The 18,086-nt window shown below is 63.0% G+C and overlaps 1 protein-coding gene across 1 annotated transcript in view; it reads right to left on the reverse strand.

Moving 5' to 3' along the window:
- Window positions 1-2,280: 2,280 nt before the first annotated feature.
- The window catches only part of CACNA1F (calcium voltage-gated channel subunit alpha1 F), a gene marked incomplete at its 5' end in the record, with an annotated part of 38,445 nt that continues 22,639 nt past the window's right edge, over window positions 2,281-18,086 (reverse strand). Inside the window, 31 exons of the mRNA XM_054518223.1 lie at window positions 2,281-2,595; window positions 3,343-3,579; window positions 3,667-3,779; window positions 4,306-4,448; window positions 4,983-5,326; window positions 5,643-5,753; window positions 5,842-5,972; window positions 6,268-6,369; window positions 6,452-6,554; window positions 7,820-7,916; window positions 7,997-8,124; window positions 8,234-8,393; window positions 8,771-8,862; window positions 9,033-9,098; window positions 9,190-9,318; window positions 9,405-9,425; window positions 9,886-9,969; window positions 10,052-10,162; window positions 10,242-10,400; window positions 11,138-11,339; window positions 11,430-11,576; window positions 12,072-12,124; window positions 12,266-12,373; window positions 13,252-13,339; window positions 13,876-13,982; window positions 14,414-14,473; window positions 15,286-15,415; window positions 16,075-16,207; window positions 16,600-16,657; window positions 17,249-17,303; window positions 17,644-17,725. Of these exons, the coding sequence (XP_054374198.1) occupies window positions 2,350-2,595; window positions 3,343-3,579; window positions 3,667-3,779; window positions 4,306-4,448; window positions 4,983-5,326; window positions 5,643-5,753; window positions 5,842-5,972; window positions 6,268-6,369; window positions 6,452-6,554; window positions 7,820-7,916; window positions 7,997-8,124; window positions 8,234-8,393; window positions 8,771-8,862; window positions 9,033-9,098; window positions 9,190-9,318; window positions 9,405-9,425; window positions 9,886-9,969; window positions 10,052-10,162; window positions 10,242-10,400; window positions 11,138-11,339; window positions 11,430-11,576; window positions 12,072-12,124; window positions 12,266-12,373; window positions 13,252-13,339; window positions 13,876-13,982; window positions 14,414-14,473; window positions 15,286-15,415; window positions 16,075-16,207; window positions 16,600-16,657; window positions 17,249-17,303; window positions 17,644-17,725 (3,800 nt within the window). The remainder of the gene's footprint in view (window positions 2,596-3,342; window positions 3,580-3,666; window positions 3,780-4,305; window positions 4,449-4,982; window positions 5,327-5,642; window positions 5,754-5,841; window positions 5,973-6,267; window positions 6,370-6,451; window positions 6,555-7,819; window positions 7,917-7,996; window positions 8,125-8,233; window positions 8,394-8,770; window positions 8,863-9,032; window positions 9,099-9,189; window positions 9,319-9,404; window positions 9,426-9,885; window positions 9,970-10,051; window positions 10,163-10,241; window positions 10,401-11,137; window positions 11,340-11,429; window positions 11,577-12,071; window positions 12,125-12,265; window positions 12,374-13,251; window positions 13,340-13,875; window positions 13,983-14,413; window positions 14,474-15,285; window positions 15,416-16,074; window positions 16,208-16,599; window positions 16,658-17,248; window positions 17,304-17,643; window positions 17,726-18,086) is intronic.

Genomic DNA, 18,086 nt, shown 5'->3' on the forward strand with positions numbered 1-18,086 from the left:
GTGCTCCCAGTATGGAACTGGGAATGGGGACACTGGGGAGCCCTGAGAGCCCAGTGCTCCCAGTGCTCCCAGTATGGAACTGGGAATGGGGATGGGGAGCCCAGTGCTCCCAGTGCTCCCAGTATGGAACTGGGAACTGGGAACTGGGACCAGTGCTCCCAGTATGGAACTGGGAATGGGGATGGGGAGCCCTGAGAGCCCAGTGCTCCCAGTATGGAACTGGGAATGGGGACACTGGGGAGCCCAGTGCTCCCAGTGCTCCCAGTATGGAACTGGGAATGGGGAGCCCTCAGAGCCCAGTGCTCCCAGTGCTCCCAGTATGGAACTGGGAACTGGGACCAGTGCTCCCAGTATGGAACTGGGAATGGGGACACTGGGGAGCCCAGTGCTCCCAGTGCTCCCAGTATGGAACTGGGAATGGGGACACTGGGGAGCTCTGAGAGCCCAGTGCTCCCAGCATGGAACTGGAAATGGGCCCAGTGCTCCCAGTATGGAACTGGGAATGGGGATGGGGAGCCCTGAGAGCCCAGTGCTCCCAGCATGGAACTGGAAATGGGCCCAGTGCTCCCAGTATGGAACTGAGAACTGGGACCAGTGCTCCCAGTATGGAACTGGGAATGTGCCCAGTGCAGCCCAGTGCTCCCAGTATGGCCCCAGTTCCCTCCCAGTTCACTCCCAGTGCTCCCAGTCTGGTCCCAGTGCCCTCACAGTGCACTCCCAGTTCCCTCCCAGTGCCCTCCCAGTGCTCCCAGTTCACTCCCAGTGCTCCCAGTCTGGCCCCAGCCTTTGCTGATTTTTGCACTTTGATTTCACCAAAGATCCTCAATAAAACGACCCCAAAAATGGAATTTTTTGGGGAAAAGGAGACGGAAGTTGCAGTTCTCGACCATGGGAGGGAATTCCAGAAAATCGGGAATTTTTTTGGATTTTGGGGATTTTTGGCAACTGGGGCTGGATCCACAATGGAAAATCCCAAAATGGAAATGGGGAAAAAATGGGGGGAAATGGGAGAAAAAAGGAGAAAAATATGGGGAAAATAAAGGAAAAATATGGGGGAAAATAGAGGAGAAATAAGAGAAAAATAGGGGAAAAGAGGGGGGAAATGGGGGGGAAAGGGGGGGAAATAGGAGAAAAATACAGGAAAAATAGGGGGGGAAATAAGGGAAAAATAAAGGAAAAATAGGAGAAAACTAGGGAAAAATAGAGGGAAAATAGGAGGAATATAGGAGAAAAGTGGGGGAAATGGAGAAAAGAAGGGAATGGAAAACGAGGAAATGGGAAAAATAGGGAGGAAACACAATAAAAAATGAGTTTTTTAATTTCTTGGGTTTGGGGGGTTTGTGGGGATTTTGGGGATCCCTGAGGGGGTTTGGGGGATCCCTGAGGGGATTTTGGGGCTCTTGGAGGGGATTTTGGGGAATCTTGAAGGGATTTTGGGGATCCCTGAGGTGATTTTTGAGGCCTTCTGGGGAGATTTTGGGATCCCTGAGGGGACCCCTTTTCCTGAGGGAAAACCCCCACCTTTTTCAGGAAAAAACCCCTCCCTGAGGCAAATACCCCTTTTCCTGAGGAAAGCCCCCCTTGTGTGAGGAAAAAAAAAAAAATCAAAACCTTTTTGATAAAAATCCCTTTTTTTGGTTTTTTTTTTTTTTTCCTGAGGTAACATTGCCCCCACATCGGTGCTGGGTTCTAGAGCCGCCCTCACAATCCCGGGTCCTAGAGCCGCCCTCACGGCCTCGGGTTCTAGAGCCAGGGCCCCGCGGTGCCGGGTTCTAGAGCCGCCCTCACAATCCGGGGCTCTAGAGCCGCCCTTGTGGCTTCGGGTTCTAGAGCCAGGCCCCCGCGGTGCCGGGTTCTAGAGCCGCCCTCACGATCCCGGGTTCCAGAGCCGCCCCCACGGCCCTGGGTTCAGGAGCGGCCCCGTCCCCGCCCTTGTGGTGCCGGGTTCTAGAGCCGTCCTCACAATCCGGGGTCCCAGAGCCGCCCTCACGGCTTCGGGTTCTAGAGCCAGGCCCCCGCGGTGCCGGGTTCTAGAGCCACCCTCACGGGGCCCTGGTTCTAGAGCCGCCCTCACGGGGCCCTGGTTGTAGAGCCGGCATGGAGACCCCCGGGTTCTAGAGCCAGCCCGCCCAGCCCCGCAGTGCCGGGGATTCTAAACCCCCGTGGCGTTCTAGAGCCGCCCGCACGGCCTCGGGTTCTAGAGCCAGGGCCCCGCGGTGCCGGGTTCTAGAGCCGCCCTCACGGGGCCCTGGTTGTAGACCCAGCATGGAGACCCCCGGGTTCTAGAGCCAGCCCGCCCGGCCCCGCCGTGCCGTGCCGGGGGGGCTCTAAACCCCCGTGGTGCCGGGTTTAGACCCCGCCGGCCCAGCCCATCTCGTCGGCCAGCTCCTCCTCGGGCGGCGGCCGCAGCGGTTCCTCGTCGCTGTAGACGGCGGGCGTGGGCGCGGGCGGGCCGCGGCGCCGGGTCAGCAGATCGGCGGCCGCGCTCTCCATCTCGTCCATGGTCATGTCGCACGCGTCCGCGATCTCCCGCTTGGCCACCGCCACGAACTTGGGGTCGCGGGCGAACAGCCCCAGCCCCTCTGAGATCAGCACCTGGGTTATGGGGGTGAGGAGGAGGCGTTTGGGGCGTGCCCGTGTCCTCCGTGTCCCTCACGGCCTCCCCCAGGCTGCCGGCTGAGCCATGTCACCCCAAGTCCTCCCCATGTCCCCCCACTAATGGCCTGCACCAGGCTGTTGGCTGACCCCTGTCACTCCATGTCCCCCCCATGTCCCCTCCATGTCCCCCCACTCCATGTGCCCCCCCAGGCTGTCAGCCAAGCAATGTCACCCCATGTCCCCCCATGTCCCCCCACTAACATCCCCCCACCAGGCTGCTGGCTGTCACTCTACATGCCCCCCATGTCCCCCCATGTCCCCCCACTCACAGCCTCCCCCAGGCTGTGGCTGTCACTCGAGGTGTCCCCCATGCCCCCCATGTCCCCCCACTCACGGCCTCCACCAGGCTGTGGCTGTCCCCCCATGTCCCCCCATGTCCCCTCACTCACGGCCTCCCCCAGGCTGTGGCTGTCCCCCCATGTCCCCCCATGTCCCCCCATGTCCCCCCACTCACGGCCTCCACCAGGCTGTGGCTGTCCCCCCATGTCCCCCCGTGTCCCCCACTCACGGCCTCCCCCAGGCTGTGGCTGTCACTCTAGGTGTCCCCCATGTCCTCCCACTCACAGCCTCCCCCAGGCTGTGGCTGTCCCCCCATGTCCCCCCGTGTCCCCCCACTCACGGCCTCCCCCAGGCTGTGGCTGTCCCCCCATGTCCCCCCATGTCCCCCCGTGTCCCCCCACTCACGGCCTCCACCAGGCTGTCGGCCGATCCCCGTGCCAGGGCCTCGTGGGGCCCGCAGGCTCGCAGCCGGAGCGGCGCCGGGGGGTACCAGCGGTTCAGGGGGGGGAGGCTGCCGCCCGCCCCCGCCCCAGGAGCCCCCTCCACCAGGATCAGCGGCGCGTACAGGACGTGCCCGCGGGCCGGGGCCGCCCAGGCCTGCGAGGAGCCCCCCAGCCGCCAGGTCTCGGAGCTGCCGTAGCCCTGGGGGCGGCAGGGGGGGTCAGTGAGGGGGTGACACTGTCAGGGTGTCCCCTCCCTCGTGTCCGCCTGTCCCACCTACAGCCGTACCTGCGGGCGGGCGGGGCCCGGTGGACCCGAGGGGTTGTAAGTGCCCGGGATGGGCTCGTCCTCGCAGCTACCCTGGCGCCGCAGGCACTGGATGGTGAAGGAGGGTTTCCGGCCTGGGGGGCGGCAGGTGGGGTCAGCCCCCGGCCAGGGACCCTCAGGGGCACCAGGCAGGGTCACCCACCCTGGCCAGGGACCCTCCGGATACCGGGCACGGTCACCCCCTCAGCCAGGGACCCTCGGGGGCACCAGGCAGGGTCACCCACCCTGGCCAGGAACCCTCTGGGATACCGGGCACGGTCACCCACCCTGGCCAGGGACCCTCTGGGATACTGGGGGGGCACTGGGAAGGGTCAGCCCCTGGCCAGGGACCCTCTGGGAAACCGGGCCGGGTCACCCACCCTGGCCAGGGACCCTCCGGACACTGGGCAGGGTCACCCCCTCAGCCAGGGACCCTCAGGGGCACCTGCGGGCATGGGGAGGGGTCTCCCCCACCGATCAGGGACCCTCCCTGGGCCCCTGCGGGACACCACCCTCCCCACCGGGGTCATCTCCCCCGCCATCAGCCCCAGGGACCTCCCAGGGCACCGTCCCGGATCACGGAGGGTCTCACTGGAGCCCCCGGCCCCTCCTTTGCCGTACCCGCGGGGGTGGGGGGCAGCAGCCGGCGCCGTTTCAGTTGCTGCCCCTCTCGAGCGCCGCTGCCAAGGGCAAAATGCCGGGGGGGCAACGGCAGCGACCCCCCCCGGGGCAGCTCCGCCGCCCAGCGCAGGGGTCCCGGTGCCCTGGATGGGGGGGGGGAACAAGGAGGGGTCAATCGGGGCTGGGAACATCCCCTGGGACACCCCCGAGCGGGGTCAGGGGGTGACAGGATCGACCCCTCCCCAGTTACAGAGAACCCCCCCCTCTCCTTTCGGGGGTCCTGGCACAGGGACACCCTCAGGGCTGACGGGACCCCCTCCCCAATTACAGAGAACCCCCCTCTCCTTTTGGGGGTCCTGGCATGGGGACAGGGCTGACGGGACCCCCTCCCCAGCTGCAGGGACCCCTCCAGAGGGGGATTCTCCCCCCAGGGGGGGTCGCGGTACCTGTCCCTGACCCAGCGGTACCGAACTCTCCAGTGCCCCCTCCCCAGTTACAACCTGGGGGTCCCAGCACGGGGACAGCGTCAGGGCTGACGGGACCCCCTCCCCAATTACAGAGACCCCCCCCTCTCCTTTTGGGGGTCCTGGCACGGGGACAGGGCTGACGGGACCCCCTCCCCAGCTGCAGGGACCCCTCCAGAGGGGGATTCTCCCCCCGGGGGGGGGTCTCGGTACCTGTCCCCCACCCAGCGCCGCCGGGCCGGTGCCGAGCTCTCCAGCTCCTCGTCGTGGCTGATGTCCCCAGTGTCCCCTCCTGGCTCCTCGGCGTCCTCGGCCGGGGGGGCTTCCTCCTCCTGGTCCCCCCCATCGGAGCGCCGCCTGCGCACAGAGCCCTGAGCACCCCCGGTCCATCCCGGGGAACCCCCTCTGGGTTTGGGGGTGTCCCCCAGCCCCCCGTACCTGCCCCCATGGGAGGGGGGCGCGGGGTCCTCCCGTTCGGTGGGCGCGGGGCTGGGGGCGGGGGGCGGCTCCGAGAGCAGGGGGGAGCCGGGCCTGGAGCCGTAGAGAGTCTCAGGGGCCTGCGGAGAGAGGCAGGGTCGGTGGGCGTGGCATGGGACAGGTGTGGACATTTGGAGTGGATTTTGGACAGGTGTGGCCGGTGGGCGTGGCCTGGGACAGGTGTGGCCATTCGGTGGACAGGTGTGGCTGGTGGGCATGGCCTGGGACAGGTGAGGCCGGTGGGCATGGCCAGGGGAAAGGTGTGACTGTGGGCGTGGCTGGTGGGTGTGGCCATGGGACAGGTGTGGCCATTCCCTGTGGCTGTGGGCATGGCCAGGGTGGGACAGGTGATGCCAGTGGGCGTGGCCGGTGGGCGCGTTTGTGGGCGTGGCTCACTGCGTAGGTGAGCGGCTCCTCCGCAGGTGCGTCCCCGCCCTCGTCCCCCTCCAGGTCACTCAGTGCCCGGCGCATCTCAGGGCCCAGCGCCTGCAGCGTCTGCAGCCCGGCCTGGGGGGACACAGCAGGGTCACCTGGTGACACCTGGTGACACCTGGTGACCCCCCCCCCCCAGCCCCACCTGGGGGGCGTGTCGCACCTGCAGCGCACACTCGTTGCTGGGGCCGGCATTGGCACCCAGCATCCCCCGCTCCTTCCGCCGCCGGAACTTGCGGAAATAGTCCTGGATCAGGAAGGTGGCGTAGAACTTGCCCACGGTGACCTCCTCCTCTGGGGGACACACACGGGGGGTCAGGGGACAGCCGGGGGGCTCGGAGGGGACAGGGCAAGGGACACCCCAGAACCACCAGACACACCCAGGCCTCCCAGACCCCCCCAGTATCCCCCAGAACCCCCCAAAACCCCCCAGACCCCTCCAGATCCCCCCCAGAATCCTCCAGAGCCCTCAGAACCACCAAACCCCCCCGAGAACCCCCCAGCCCCCCCCATAACCCCCCAGACACCCCAGTATCCCCCAGAACCCCTCAAAACCCCCCAGACCCCCCCCCCCCAGACCCTCACACACCCTCGGGTGGGGGGATGACCTCGTCCAGCAGCTTCGGCTTCGTCCTCTTCCAGATCTTCTTCACCACAGCCCGGAGCTCCTTGTTGGCCACATCCAGGTTCCCTAGAGGGACAGGGGGGACACACAGCCATGATTGTCACTTTGTCACCCCCTGCTGTCCCCCTGTCCCCTCCCAGCTCCCCACCTTCCGTCTTGATCTTGAGGGAGGTGCGGACCAGGGCGAAGAGCGTGGCGTTGAAGGTGACGGTGCCGTCCGAGTTGAGGGGCATGTTCATGGCCACCAGGCGCTGGGCAGGGGACAAGAGAGGGGTGAATCGGGGTGGGTCCCCCCCAGGGACACCCCAAATCCCCCCAGGAACCCCCCCAAATGTAGGGGGATGTAGTAGGGGTAAAGGAAGGTGGTATAGAACGTAATCCTGTCCCCTAAAGAGTTGCAGCTGAACCAATTACTAAAGATTAGGAGCAGGCCTGATGTTGACAGGCCACACCTGTAGCCAATCAGAAAAGTGTTTTAAAAGAGTGGATTGGTGGGAACTGGAGCCAGTTGGCTGCTGCGAGGATGAGGAAGAGTCGGTGCCTGGAGGGGCTGCCTACGAGAAACATCAAGGAGGTACGAAACTCTGGCAATATGGAACCCTTGCAATGTAATGACAATAGAACCTTTGTAATATAATGACAACAATGGGTGATCCCGACGTGATTCGGGAAAAAGACAATGGTGACCCCAGACGTGATTTGGGAAAAAGGATTTGCTTATATGACCCTGTGGACTTGGGACTAAACTACACGACCCCGTGGAATCGGGGAAAAGGACTTGAATACTAAACTATTGGTAAAATATATCAATTGCAGCTATAAAATTGCAACTAAAACCTACAGCCAATCAGAAGAGTGTTATAAAAGAGTGGATTGGTGGGAACTGGAGCCAGTTGGCTGCTGTGAGGATGAGGAAGAGTCAGTGCCTGGAGGGGCTGCCTACGAGAAACATCAAGGAGGTACGAAACTCTGGCAATATGGAACCCTTGCAATGTAATGACAATAGAACTGTTGCAACATAATGAGAACTATTGGTGATCCCGACGTGATTTGGGAAAAAGACAAATGGTGACCCTGACGTGATTTGGGGAAAAGGATTTGACTATATGACCCTGTGGATTCAGGAAAAAGGATTTGACTGTATGACCCCATGGATTCAGGATGACCCCATGGATTCAGGGAAACAGGACTCAACTATATGACCCCGTGGATTTGGGGAAAAAGGACTTGAATCCTAAACTATTGGCAAAATATATAAATTGCAGCTATTAATGTTTGTTAAATATGAGTATAAAAGATTTTGAAGATAAGTACTTTGTAAACTGAGAAAAGCTGCAAAACACTCAGAAATATATATACATTCGTACTGTAATATGTTGTCTGAACATCTGTATAACTATTGGCTCCGAATGAAATATATGAACATGTCATAATGTTAATTTATTTGAATAAGTACTTCTAGAATTGCTGCAACTCTGTAATTAAAAGAAAAAGGGGGAATTGACAGCACCCAAACCTTGCAGGCCACACGGTGCGGGCAGAGCTTCCCAAATCCCAGCGGGGGCTGGATCCGGCGCAGCAGCGTCACCACGTCCAGGTGCTTGATGCGGCCCCTGGGGAGGGGGCACAGGAGGTCACAGGTGACCAGGACACCTGGCCCCACCCAGCTGGGGACAAGGGGACAGTCACACACTTGGCTGCGGGGTCATACTCGGACCACACGCGCTTGAACTCGTCCAGGTGGTGTGGGCCCAGGATGGACCAGTCGCGTGTCAGGTAATCAAAGTTGTCCATGATGACAGCCACGAACAGGTTGATGATCTGGGGAGGGGGGGGTCCAGGGGGGGTCAGGATGCCCACGGGGGTCCTGGGGGGCGTGGGGCAGTGCTGGGGCAGTGCTGGGGCAGTGGGGCAGGGCCCCGTGGCTCACCAGGAAGGCGCAGAGCATGAAGAAGCTGATGAAGTAGGCGATGGCGAAGTTGCTGCCGCAGGTGAACTCCTCGCCGGGGCCCGCGTCCGACTCGGGGTCGCAGCGCTTGCCCGGCAGGCTGGCCAGCATGATCTCCTGCCAGGCCTCACCTGTGGCACACCTGAACCCCACAGGGCACACCTGTACCCTCCCACGGGACACCTGTACCCCTGTGGCACACCTGTACCCCTGTGACACACCTGTACCCCTGTGGCACACCTGTACCTGTGACACACCTGTACCCTCCCACAGGACACCTGTACCCCTGTGACACACCTGTACCCTGTGGACACACCTGTACCAACCCAGCAGGCTGGCCAGCGTGATCTCCTGCCACGCCTCCCCCAGGACACACCTGTACCCCCTGGCACACCTGTACCCCCACAGGACACACCTGTACCCCCATGGCACACCTACACCCCACGGGACACACCCAGCCTCCCCAGACCCCCCCAGAGCCCCCAGAACACCCCAGACCCCCCCATGTCCCCTCCCCACCTGAAGAGCAGCAGCACGGCCTGCGGGAAGGTCTGGAAGTTGTTGTTGCGGTTGATCTGGGTCCCGTCCTGCAGCGCCACCTTCCCGAAGGTCTGGGGGGGACACAGGGGGCTGGGGGCTCACAGGAGACCCCTCCCCACACCCCTCACCTGTCCCCACACCCCTCACCTGTCCCCACACCCCTCACCTGTCCCCAGACCCCTCACCTGTCCCCACACCCCTCACCTGTCCCCAGACCCCTCACCTGCCCCAGGTCCCTCACCTGCATCCCGATGACGGCGTAGATGAAGAAGATCATGGCGATGAGCAGAGCGACGTAGGGCAGGGCCTGGGGGCACAGCGGGGGTCAGGGGGGGCTGGGGGTGTCCCCTCTGTGTCCCCCCTCACCTGTGTCCCCCGGCAGGTGCCCCCCGTCCCACCTGGAAGGATTTGACGAAGGTCCAGAGCAGGGTGCGGATGCCCTCGCCCTTGGAGAGCAGCTTGACCAGGCGCATGACGCGGAAGAGGCGGAAGAAGGTGATGGAGATGCGGGAGGAGTCCTCGGAGCTCTGTGGGGAGAGGGGGTCAGGGGAACCCCAAAAATCCCTGAACAGCCCTCCCAAAAAAGCCCCCAGGTGGGGACAGGTCCCTGTACCTCACCAACGTGGCCCCCGTTCTGTGAGAGGCAGGTGGGACCGTGGAGATGATGGAGGTGATGGAGATGGAGATGATGGAGTGGAAATTATGGAGATGATGGAGTGGAAATTATGGAGATGATGGAAATGATGGAAATGATGGAGATGATGGAGATGGTGGAGTGGAAATTGTGGAGATGATGGAGATGGTGGAGATGATGGAGATGGTTGAGATGGTGGAGATGGTGGAGATGATGGAGCAGAGATGATGGAGATGATGGAGATGATCAAGATGAAAATGATGGAGATGATGGAGATGTTGGAGTGGAAATTATGGAGATTGAAATGATGATAATGGAAATTATGGAGATGGAAATGACAGAGATGATGGAGACAGACAGACGGACATGAGAACATGGACCAGGAGGAGACCCAGACATCCAGAACCACCCCAAAACGCCAACCCGCCCTGAACCAGGAGGGACAAGGAGGGCGACTCACGTTGACCTCGGTGACGGCGATGTCCACCACGCTGCCCACCACGATGAGGGCATCAAAGGTGTTCCAGGCGTCGCAGAAGTAATGCTGGGGTGGGGTGGGAGGTGGTGAGGAGCCCCTGTCCGTGACCCCCCATTGTGTCACCCCCTGTGCCACCCCCGTGGCGTACCCGGGGTTTGAAGGCGATGATCTTGAGCACCATCTCCACGGTGAAGAGCCCCGTGAACACCATGTTGAGCAGGTCCATCACGTAGTTGAAGGGCTTGGACTGCTCGTAGTGCTGTGAGGGGACACACACGGGGGTCTGGCACTGTCCCCTCCATGTCCCCTCCCTGTCCCCCCAGGTGTCCCCCCCTCACCTGCACGGCCAGGGCGATGGTGTTGAGGAGGATGAGGACGAACATGATGTACTCGAAGGCCGTGGAGTTGACCATGGCCCACACGCGGTACTGGGTGCGGTTCTTGGGGATGTAACGGCGCAGGGGCTGCGCCTTCAGAGCGTACTCCACGCACTGGCGCTGAGGGGACAGCGTGGGGACAGTGAGGGACAGCGTGGGGACAGTGAGGGACAGCATGGGGACAGTGTGGGGACAGTATGGGGACAGTGAGGGGACACGGCCACCTCAATGCCATCCCACTGCCATCCCACGCACTGCCACTGGGGGGACAGCGTGGGGACAGTGAGGGGACACGGCCACCTCACTGCCGTCCCACTGCCATCCCACGCACTGCCACTGGGGGACAAAGTGAGGACAGTGTGGGGACAGTGAGGGGACATGGCCACCTCCATCCCATGCACTGCCACTGGGGGGACAACGTGGGGACAGTGAGGGGACACGGCCACCTCATTGTCATCACACTGCCACCCCATGGACTGATGCTGGGGGACAATGTAGGGACAGTGTGGGACAGTGTGGGGACAGCGCAGGGACAGCATGGGGACACAGCCACCCCACTGCCATCCCATGCACTGACTCTGGGGGGGACAGGGAACAGTGTGGAGACACTGCAGGGCCATGGGGACATCACAGAGCCAAGGGAACACAGCAGGGTCATGGGGACACTGCAGAGCCAAGGGGACATGACAGGGTCATGGAGACAAGGGACACCAGCAGGGCCATGGGGACACCAGAGAGCCATGGGGACACCAGAGAGCCATGGGGACAGTGCAGGGCCATGGGGACACCAGAGAGGCCATGGGGACACTGCAGGGCCATGGGGACACTGCAGGGACGTGGCCAGCGTGTCCCCAGACCTGGTTCTTGTCCAGCTCGCAGTTGCGGTACTCGCTCTCGCCCTGCGCGCGGAAGGTGATGATGACGAAGCCCACGAAGATGTTCATCATGAAGAAGGCGATGACGATGATGTAGACGATGAAGAAGATGGAGATCTCCACCCGGTAGTTGTAGATGGGCCCCTGGTTCTCGGCGTTGGCGTCGATGGCCTTGTACAGCAGCCTGGGGACAGGGCGGGGGGGACACACGGTGCTGGGGGTGTCCCCAAGGGGGTGGCAGTGTCCCCGTGCCCACCCACGCCCGGCGACTCACGCGGGCCACCCCTCGAAGGTGGACACGGTGAACAGGGCCATCATCCCCGCCAGGACGTTGTCGAAGTTGAAGTCGCTGTTGAGCCAGAGGCGCTCCCGGACCGAGGGGTGGGACACGTCCCCGTCCTTGTACACCAGGAATGTCCCCCTGGGATGGGGACACGGGGACAATGGACATGGACACTGCCCCCACCGAGGGGTGGGACACGTCCCCGTCCTTGTACACCAGGAATGTCCCCCTGGGATGGGGACATGGGGACAACAAGGGTGAGACACCCCCTGGACACTGCCACCACTGAGGGATGGGACACGTCCCCGTTCTTGTACACCAGGAATGTGACACCCCCTGGACACTGCCACCACTGAGGTGCGGGGTCGTTTTTGGGTTGTGGGGTCGTTTTTGTGGTGTGTGGTCATTTTTGGGGTGCGTGTTTGTTTTTGGGGTGAGGGGTGGTTTTGGGTTGTGGGGTCGTTTTTGTGGTGTGTGGTCATTTTTGGGGTGCTGGGGTCGTTTTTGGGGTGCGGGGTCGTTTTTGCAGTGCAGGGCTCAGTTTGGGGTCTGGGGCCGTTTTTGGGGTGCGGGGTCGTTTTTGTGGTATGGGGCCGTTTTTGGGCTGCGGGGTGGTTTTGGGGTGACGCTCACTTGCACTCTCCTGGCGTGTGCTTGGCCTCGTCGGTGCAGCTGTAGAATTTGCCCTGGGGGGATCGGGGGGGTCCCTCAGCCCCTGGCAGGGTTGGGGACCCCTCAGAGGGGTTGGGGACCCCTGGGGGGGTTTGGGGACACCTTGGGGGGTTTGGGGACCCCTCGGGGGGGGGGTTTGGGGACAGCGGGGTCACCTTGAAGAGCTGCACCCCGATGCAGGCGAACATGAACTGCAGCAGGGTGGTGACGATCATGATGTTGCCGATGGTGCGGATGGCCACGAACACGCACTGCACCACGTGCTGGGGACAGCGACGGGGACAGCAGTGTCACCAGGGCATGGGGACAAGGACAGGGACAGTGTCACCAGGGCATGGGGACAGGGACAGGGTCACCAGGGCAGGGGGACGGGGACAGGGACACCAGGGCAGGGGGACAGGGACAGCAGCGTCACCAGGGCAGGGGGACAGGGACAGCACTGCACCACGTGCTGGGGACAGCGACGGGGACAGCAGTGTCACCAGGGCAGGGGGACAGGGACACCAGGGCATGGAGACGGGGACAGCAGCGTCACCGGGGCAGGGGGACGGGGACAGGGACAGTGTCACCAGGGCAGGGGGACAGGGACAGCAGCGTCACCAGGGCAGGGGGACAGGGTCACCAGGGCATGGACAGGGACAGGGTCACCAGGGCAGGGGGACAGGGACACCAGGGCATGGACAGGGACAGCACTGCACCACGTGCTGGGGACAGCGATGGGGACAGCAGTGTCACCAGGGCATGGAGACGGGGACAGCAGTGTCACCAGGGCAGGGGGACGGGGACAGGGACAGTGTCACCAGGGCATGGGGACAGGGACACCAGGGCATGGACAGGGACAGGGACACCAGGGCATGGAGATGGGGACAGGGACACCAGGGCAGGGGGACAGGGACAGGGACAGGGGTGACACTGGGGCATTGTCATGGACAGGGGTGTCACCAGGGCATGGGGACAGGGACAGTTCCCAGTCCCTCCCAGTGCCTCCAGCACTTCCAGTGTCCCCAATACCCCCAGTTCCCCCCAGTTCCCCCCAGTGACTCCCAGTCCATCCCAGTGCTCCCAGTGCTTCAAGTTCCTCCCAGTCCCTCCCAGTCCCTCCCAGTCCATCCCAGTGCCTCCCAGTTCCCCCAGTTCCCACCTTGAGCCCCTTGGCCCGGTTTATGGCTCTCAGGGGCCGCAGCACCCGCAGGACCCTCAGGATCTTCACCACCGAGATGGCGCTGGAGCTGCCGGGGGCAAAACCAGTGCTCCCAGTTAGGCACCAGTAACACCCCCAGTAACCACCACAGTGCTCCCAGTAACCCCCCCAGTGCTCTCAGTAAGGCACCAGTAACACACCGGTAACCGCCCCAGTGCTCCCAGTAACACACCAGTGCTCCCAGTAACACCAGTAACACACCAGTAACCCCCCAGTGCTCCCAGTAACCACCCAGTGCTCCCAGTAAGGCACCAGTGCTCCCAGTAATGCCCCCACTAATACACCAGTGCTCCCAGTAACCCCACCAGTAACACCCCAGTGCTCCCAGTAACACCCCCAGTGCTCCCAGTAACGCTGCCAGTGCTCCCAGTGAGGTTCCTTGTACCCTCCCAGTGCTCCCCGTTGCACCCAGCAGCTCTCCCAGTTGCTCCCAGTGCCCCCAGTGCCGATCCTGGCCCCTCCCAGTTGCTCCCAGTGCTCCCAGTGAGGTTCCTTGTGCCCTCCCAGTGCCCCCAGTGCCGATCCTGGCCCCTCCCAGTGCTCCCAGTTTCCCCAGTTTCTCACTGCATGCCGAAGGAGATGAGGGAGACGCCGACCACCAGCACGTCCAGGAGGTTGAACCAGTTCCGGAGGAAGGAGCCCTTGTGCAGGAACCCCCCGAACACCGTCATCTGTGGGGCACCCCAAAATCCATGGGAACTCACCCCAAAATCCTGGGAACCCCAAAAACCCCAGGAACCCACCCCAAAATCCTGGGAACCCCCCGAACACTGTCATCTGTGGGGGCACCCCAAAACCATGGGAACCCCAAAACCCTGGGAACCCCAAAAACCATGGGAACCCCAAAAACCCCGGGAACCCACCCCAAAATCCCAGGGACACCCCAAAAAACATGGGAACTCACCCCAAAAATCCATGGGAACCCCAAAAACCCCAGGAACCCCCAAAACCCATGGGAACCCCCTCCCAAAACCTTGGGAACCCCAAAAAAAGCCCAGGAACCCCCTCCCAAAACCGGGGAACCCTCAAACCCTGGGAACCCCCCCAAGAACCCCCTCCCCAAATCCCAAGGAGCCCCAAGACCGTGGGGACCCCCCCAAACCTTGAGCAGGATCTCCACGGTGAAGATGGAGGTGAAGGCGTAATCGAAGTACCCCAAAATCTGAGGGGGGGGGGGAGCGAGGGTGGGGAGGGGGCAACGGGGGGACCCCAACCCCTCTGAAACCCCCCCTGACACCCCCAAACTCCTGAACCCCCCCCAAACCCCCCCAAACCCCCCCTGACACCCCCAAACCCCCCCTGACACCCCCAAACTCCTGAACCCCTCCCTCGGGGTGACCCCAAACCCCCCTGACACCCCCAAAATCCTGAACCCCCCCAAACCCCCCCAAACCCCCCCTGACTCCCCCAAACTCCTGAACCCCCCCCCAAACCCCCCTGACCCCTCTGGGGCTGGATTGGGGTGGGGAGGGGGCAACGGGGGGACCCCAAACCCCTCTGAACACCCCCAGTGCTCCCAGTAACACCAGTAACACACCAGTAACACCCCCAGTGCTCCCAGTAACGCCCCCAATAATGCACCCGTGCTCCCAGTAACACACCAGTAACACCAGTAACACACCAGTAACACCAGTAACACACCAGTAACATCCCCAGTAACATCCCCAGTAACACACCAGTGCTCCCAGTAACACCCCCAGCAGCTCTCCCAGTGCTCCCAGTATGCCCAGTTTGCCCAGTTTACCCAGTCCCTCCCAGTTTGCTCAGTTTGCCCAGTGCTCCCAGTTCCCCCCAGCAGCTCTCCCAGTGCTCCCAGTTTGCCCAGTTTACCCAGTCCCTCCCAGTTTGCTCAGTTTGCCCAGTCCCTCCCAGTTTGCCCAGTTTGCCCAGTCCCTCCCAGTTGCCCCCAGCAGCTCTCCCAGTGCCTCCCAGTGCCTCCCAGTGCCTCCCAGTCCCTCCCAGTGCTCCCAGTACGTGGTTGCGGGGCGAGTGGGCGCGCACGGGGTCCTCGGCCGCCAGGGAGATGCTGCTGAGGATGATGAAGACGAGGATGAGGTTGGTGAAGATGTGGTGGTTGATGAGCGCGTGGCACTTCACCCGCAGGCTGCACGGGGAGAGACCAGTTCAGCCCAGTTCAGCCCAGTTACCCCACTGCAGCGGTCCCAGTTCATCCCAGTTCAGTCCAGTTCATCCCAGTTCATCCCAGTTCATCCCAGTTCAGCCCAGTTCATCCCAGTCCATCCCAGTTCATCCCAGTTCAGCCCAGTTCAGCCCAGTTACCCCACTGCAGCGCTCCCAGCTCATCCCAGTACATCCCAGTTACCCCAGTTCTCACAGTTTGTGTCTCCAATCCCAGTTCATCCCAGTTCATCCCAGTTCATCCCAGTACATCCCAGTCCCTCCAGTGCCTCCCAGTGCTTCCAGTCCATCCCAGTTTGTGTCTCCAATCCCAGTGCTCACAGTGCTCCCAGTGCAGTGCTCCCAGTTCATCCCAGTGCTCCCAGTCCCCCCAGTTTGTATCTCCAGTCCCAGTGCTCCCAACACCAGTCCATCCCAGTCCCTCCCAGTCCATCCCAGTCCCCCCAGTCCCTCCCAGTCCCTCCCATTCTCCCATTCCCCCCAGTCCCTCCCAGTCCCCCCATTCCCCCCAGTCCCTCCCAGTCCCTCCCAGTCCCTCCCAGTCCCCCCATTCCCCCCAGTCCCTCCCAGTCCCCCCAGTCCCCCCAGTCCCTCCCAGTTCCCCCAGTTCCCCCAGTTCCTCACGGGTTGGTGCTGCTCAGCACGAAGAAGGCGCTGCCCTCGGGGATCGGGGTCACCTTGGTCTTGGGGGGCTCCTCCAGGGACTCCAACCGGGCCCTGCCCAGGCTGTCCCTGTCCCCCCCTGGCTCCTCGTCACCTGTGGGGACCCCCGTGTCACCTCCCCCCCTCCGGGGACCCCCGTGTCACCACCAGGGACCTCCGTGTCACATCCCCCCCTTTGGGGACCTCCGTGTCACCACCAGGGACCCCCGTGTCACCTCCCCAGGGACCCCCGTGTCATCTCCCCCCCTCTGGGGACCCCCGTGTCACCTCCCCAGGGACCCCCGTGTCACCTCCCCCCCTCCAGGGACCCCCGTGTCACCTCCCCCCCTCCGGGGACCCCCGTGTCACCTCCCCCCGTGTCCAGCCATTGTCACCTCCCCAGGGACCCCCGTGTCACCTCCCCCCCCCCCTCCAGGGACCCCCACCCCAGGCAGTGTCAGCCCCCAATGTCCCCAGCGTCCCCAATGCCCTGCAGGTGACACTCGCCTTCCTCTCCCTCTTCCTCCTCCTCCTCCTCTTCCTCCTCCTGCGGATCCCCCTCAACCTGGGGAGGGGGGAGGGGTGAGGGCTGTGCACCCCCCCCCCCAGGACCCCCCCCCAATCAATGTCACCCCCCCGGGACCCCCCCCCCAAATCAATGCCACCCACCCTGGACCCCCCAGGCACTGTCACCCCCCAGGACCCCCCCAATCAATGTCACCCCCCCGGGACCCCCCCCCCAATCAATGTCACCCACCCTGGAACCCCCCCCCCCGCAGTCACCGTCACACCCCCGGGACCCCCCCCCCAAATCAATGTCACCCCCCCGGGACCCCCCCCAGGACCCTCCAGGACCCCCCCCAAATCAATGTCACCCCCCCGGGACCCCCCCCAATCAATGTCACCCCCCCCAGGATCCCCAAATCAATGTCACCCCCCCCCGGGACCCCCCCCCAAATCAATGCCATCCCCCAGGACCCCCCCCCAAATCAATGTCACCCCCCCCCGGGACCCTCCCTCAATCAATGTCACCCCCCTGGGACCCCCACCCAAATCAATGTCACCCCCCCCCCCAGGATCCCCCAGGCACTGTCACCCCCCAGGACCCCCCAGGACCCCCCCAAATCAATGCCACCCCCCCGGGACCCCCCCTCACCTTCACCGCCACCTCCTGGCTCTCTGTCCCTGTCCCCTCCTCCCCGGCCTTGTCCCTGGGTTTGGGGACAAGGGGGGGGCTCAGCCGGGGGGGGCGGGGGTCAGACCCGCCCAGGGGGTCCCGGGGGATGTGGGGACCCCTCCCCATCACCCCCAAAAGGGGTCCCAGAAGGGGTCCTGGGGGTCCAAGGGTATGGGGGGACCCCTCCTCATCACCCCCAAAAGGGGTCCCAGAAGGGCTCCCGGGGGTCCAAGGGTATGGGGGGACCCCTCCTCATCACCTCCAAAAGGGGTCCTGGGGGTCCCCACCCCCAAAAGGGGTCCCAGGGTATTGGGGGGACCCCTCCCCATCCCCCCCAAAAGGGGTCCCGGGGGTCCCGGGGGTCCCGCGCTCACTTTTTGTCCCCCCCCGAGTTGATGTTGTCACCATCGGCCAGGTTGTCCACGGCGATGGCCAGGAAGACGTTGAGGAGGATGTCTGGGGAGGGGGCACCAGTGCTCCCAGTATGCCCCCAGTATACCCCAGTATGCCCCCAGTATACCCCAGTATATCCCAGCATGCTCCCAGTATACTCCCAGTATATCCCAGTATGCTCCCAGTGCTCCCAGTATGCCCCCAGTATACCCCAGTATGCTCCCAGTATACTTCAGTATATCCCAGTATATCCCAGTATGCTCCCAGTATGCTCCCAGTATATCCCAGTATCCTTCCAGTATCTGCCAGTGACGTCCCAGTATCCTCCTGGTATGCCCCAGTATGCTCCCAGAATCCTCCCAGTATCCTCCCAGTGCTCCCAGTCCCCACCAGTCCCTCCCAGTGTTCCCAGTCCCTCCCAGTC

Source organism: Molothrus ater, unplaced genomic scaffold (assembly GCF_012460135.2).
Source record: "Molothrus ater isolate BHLD 08-10-18 breed brown headed cowbird unplaced genomic scaffold, BPBGC_Mater_1.1 matUn_MA100, whole genome shotgun sequence".
In the NCBI taxonomy this organism is placed as follows: Eukaryota; Metazoa; Chordata; class Aves; order Passeriformes; family Icteridae; genus Molothrus; species Molothrus ater.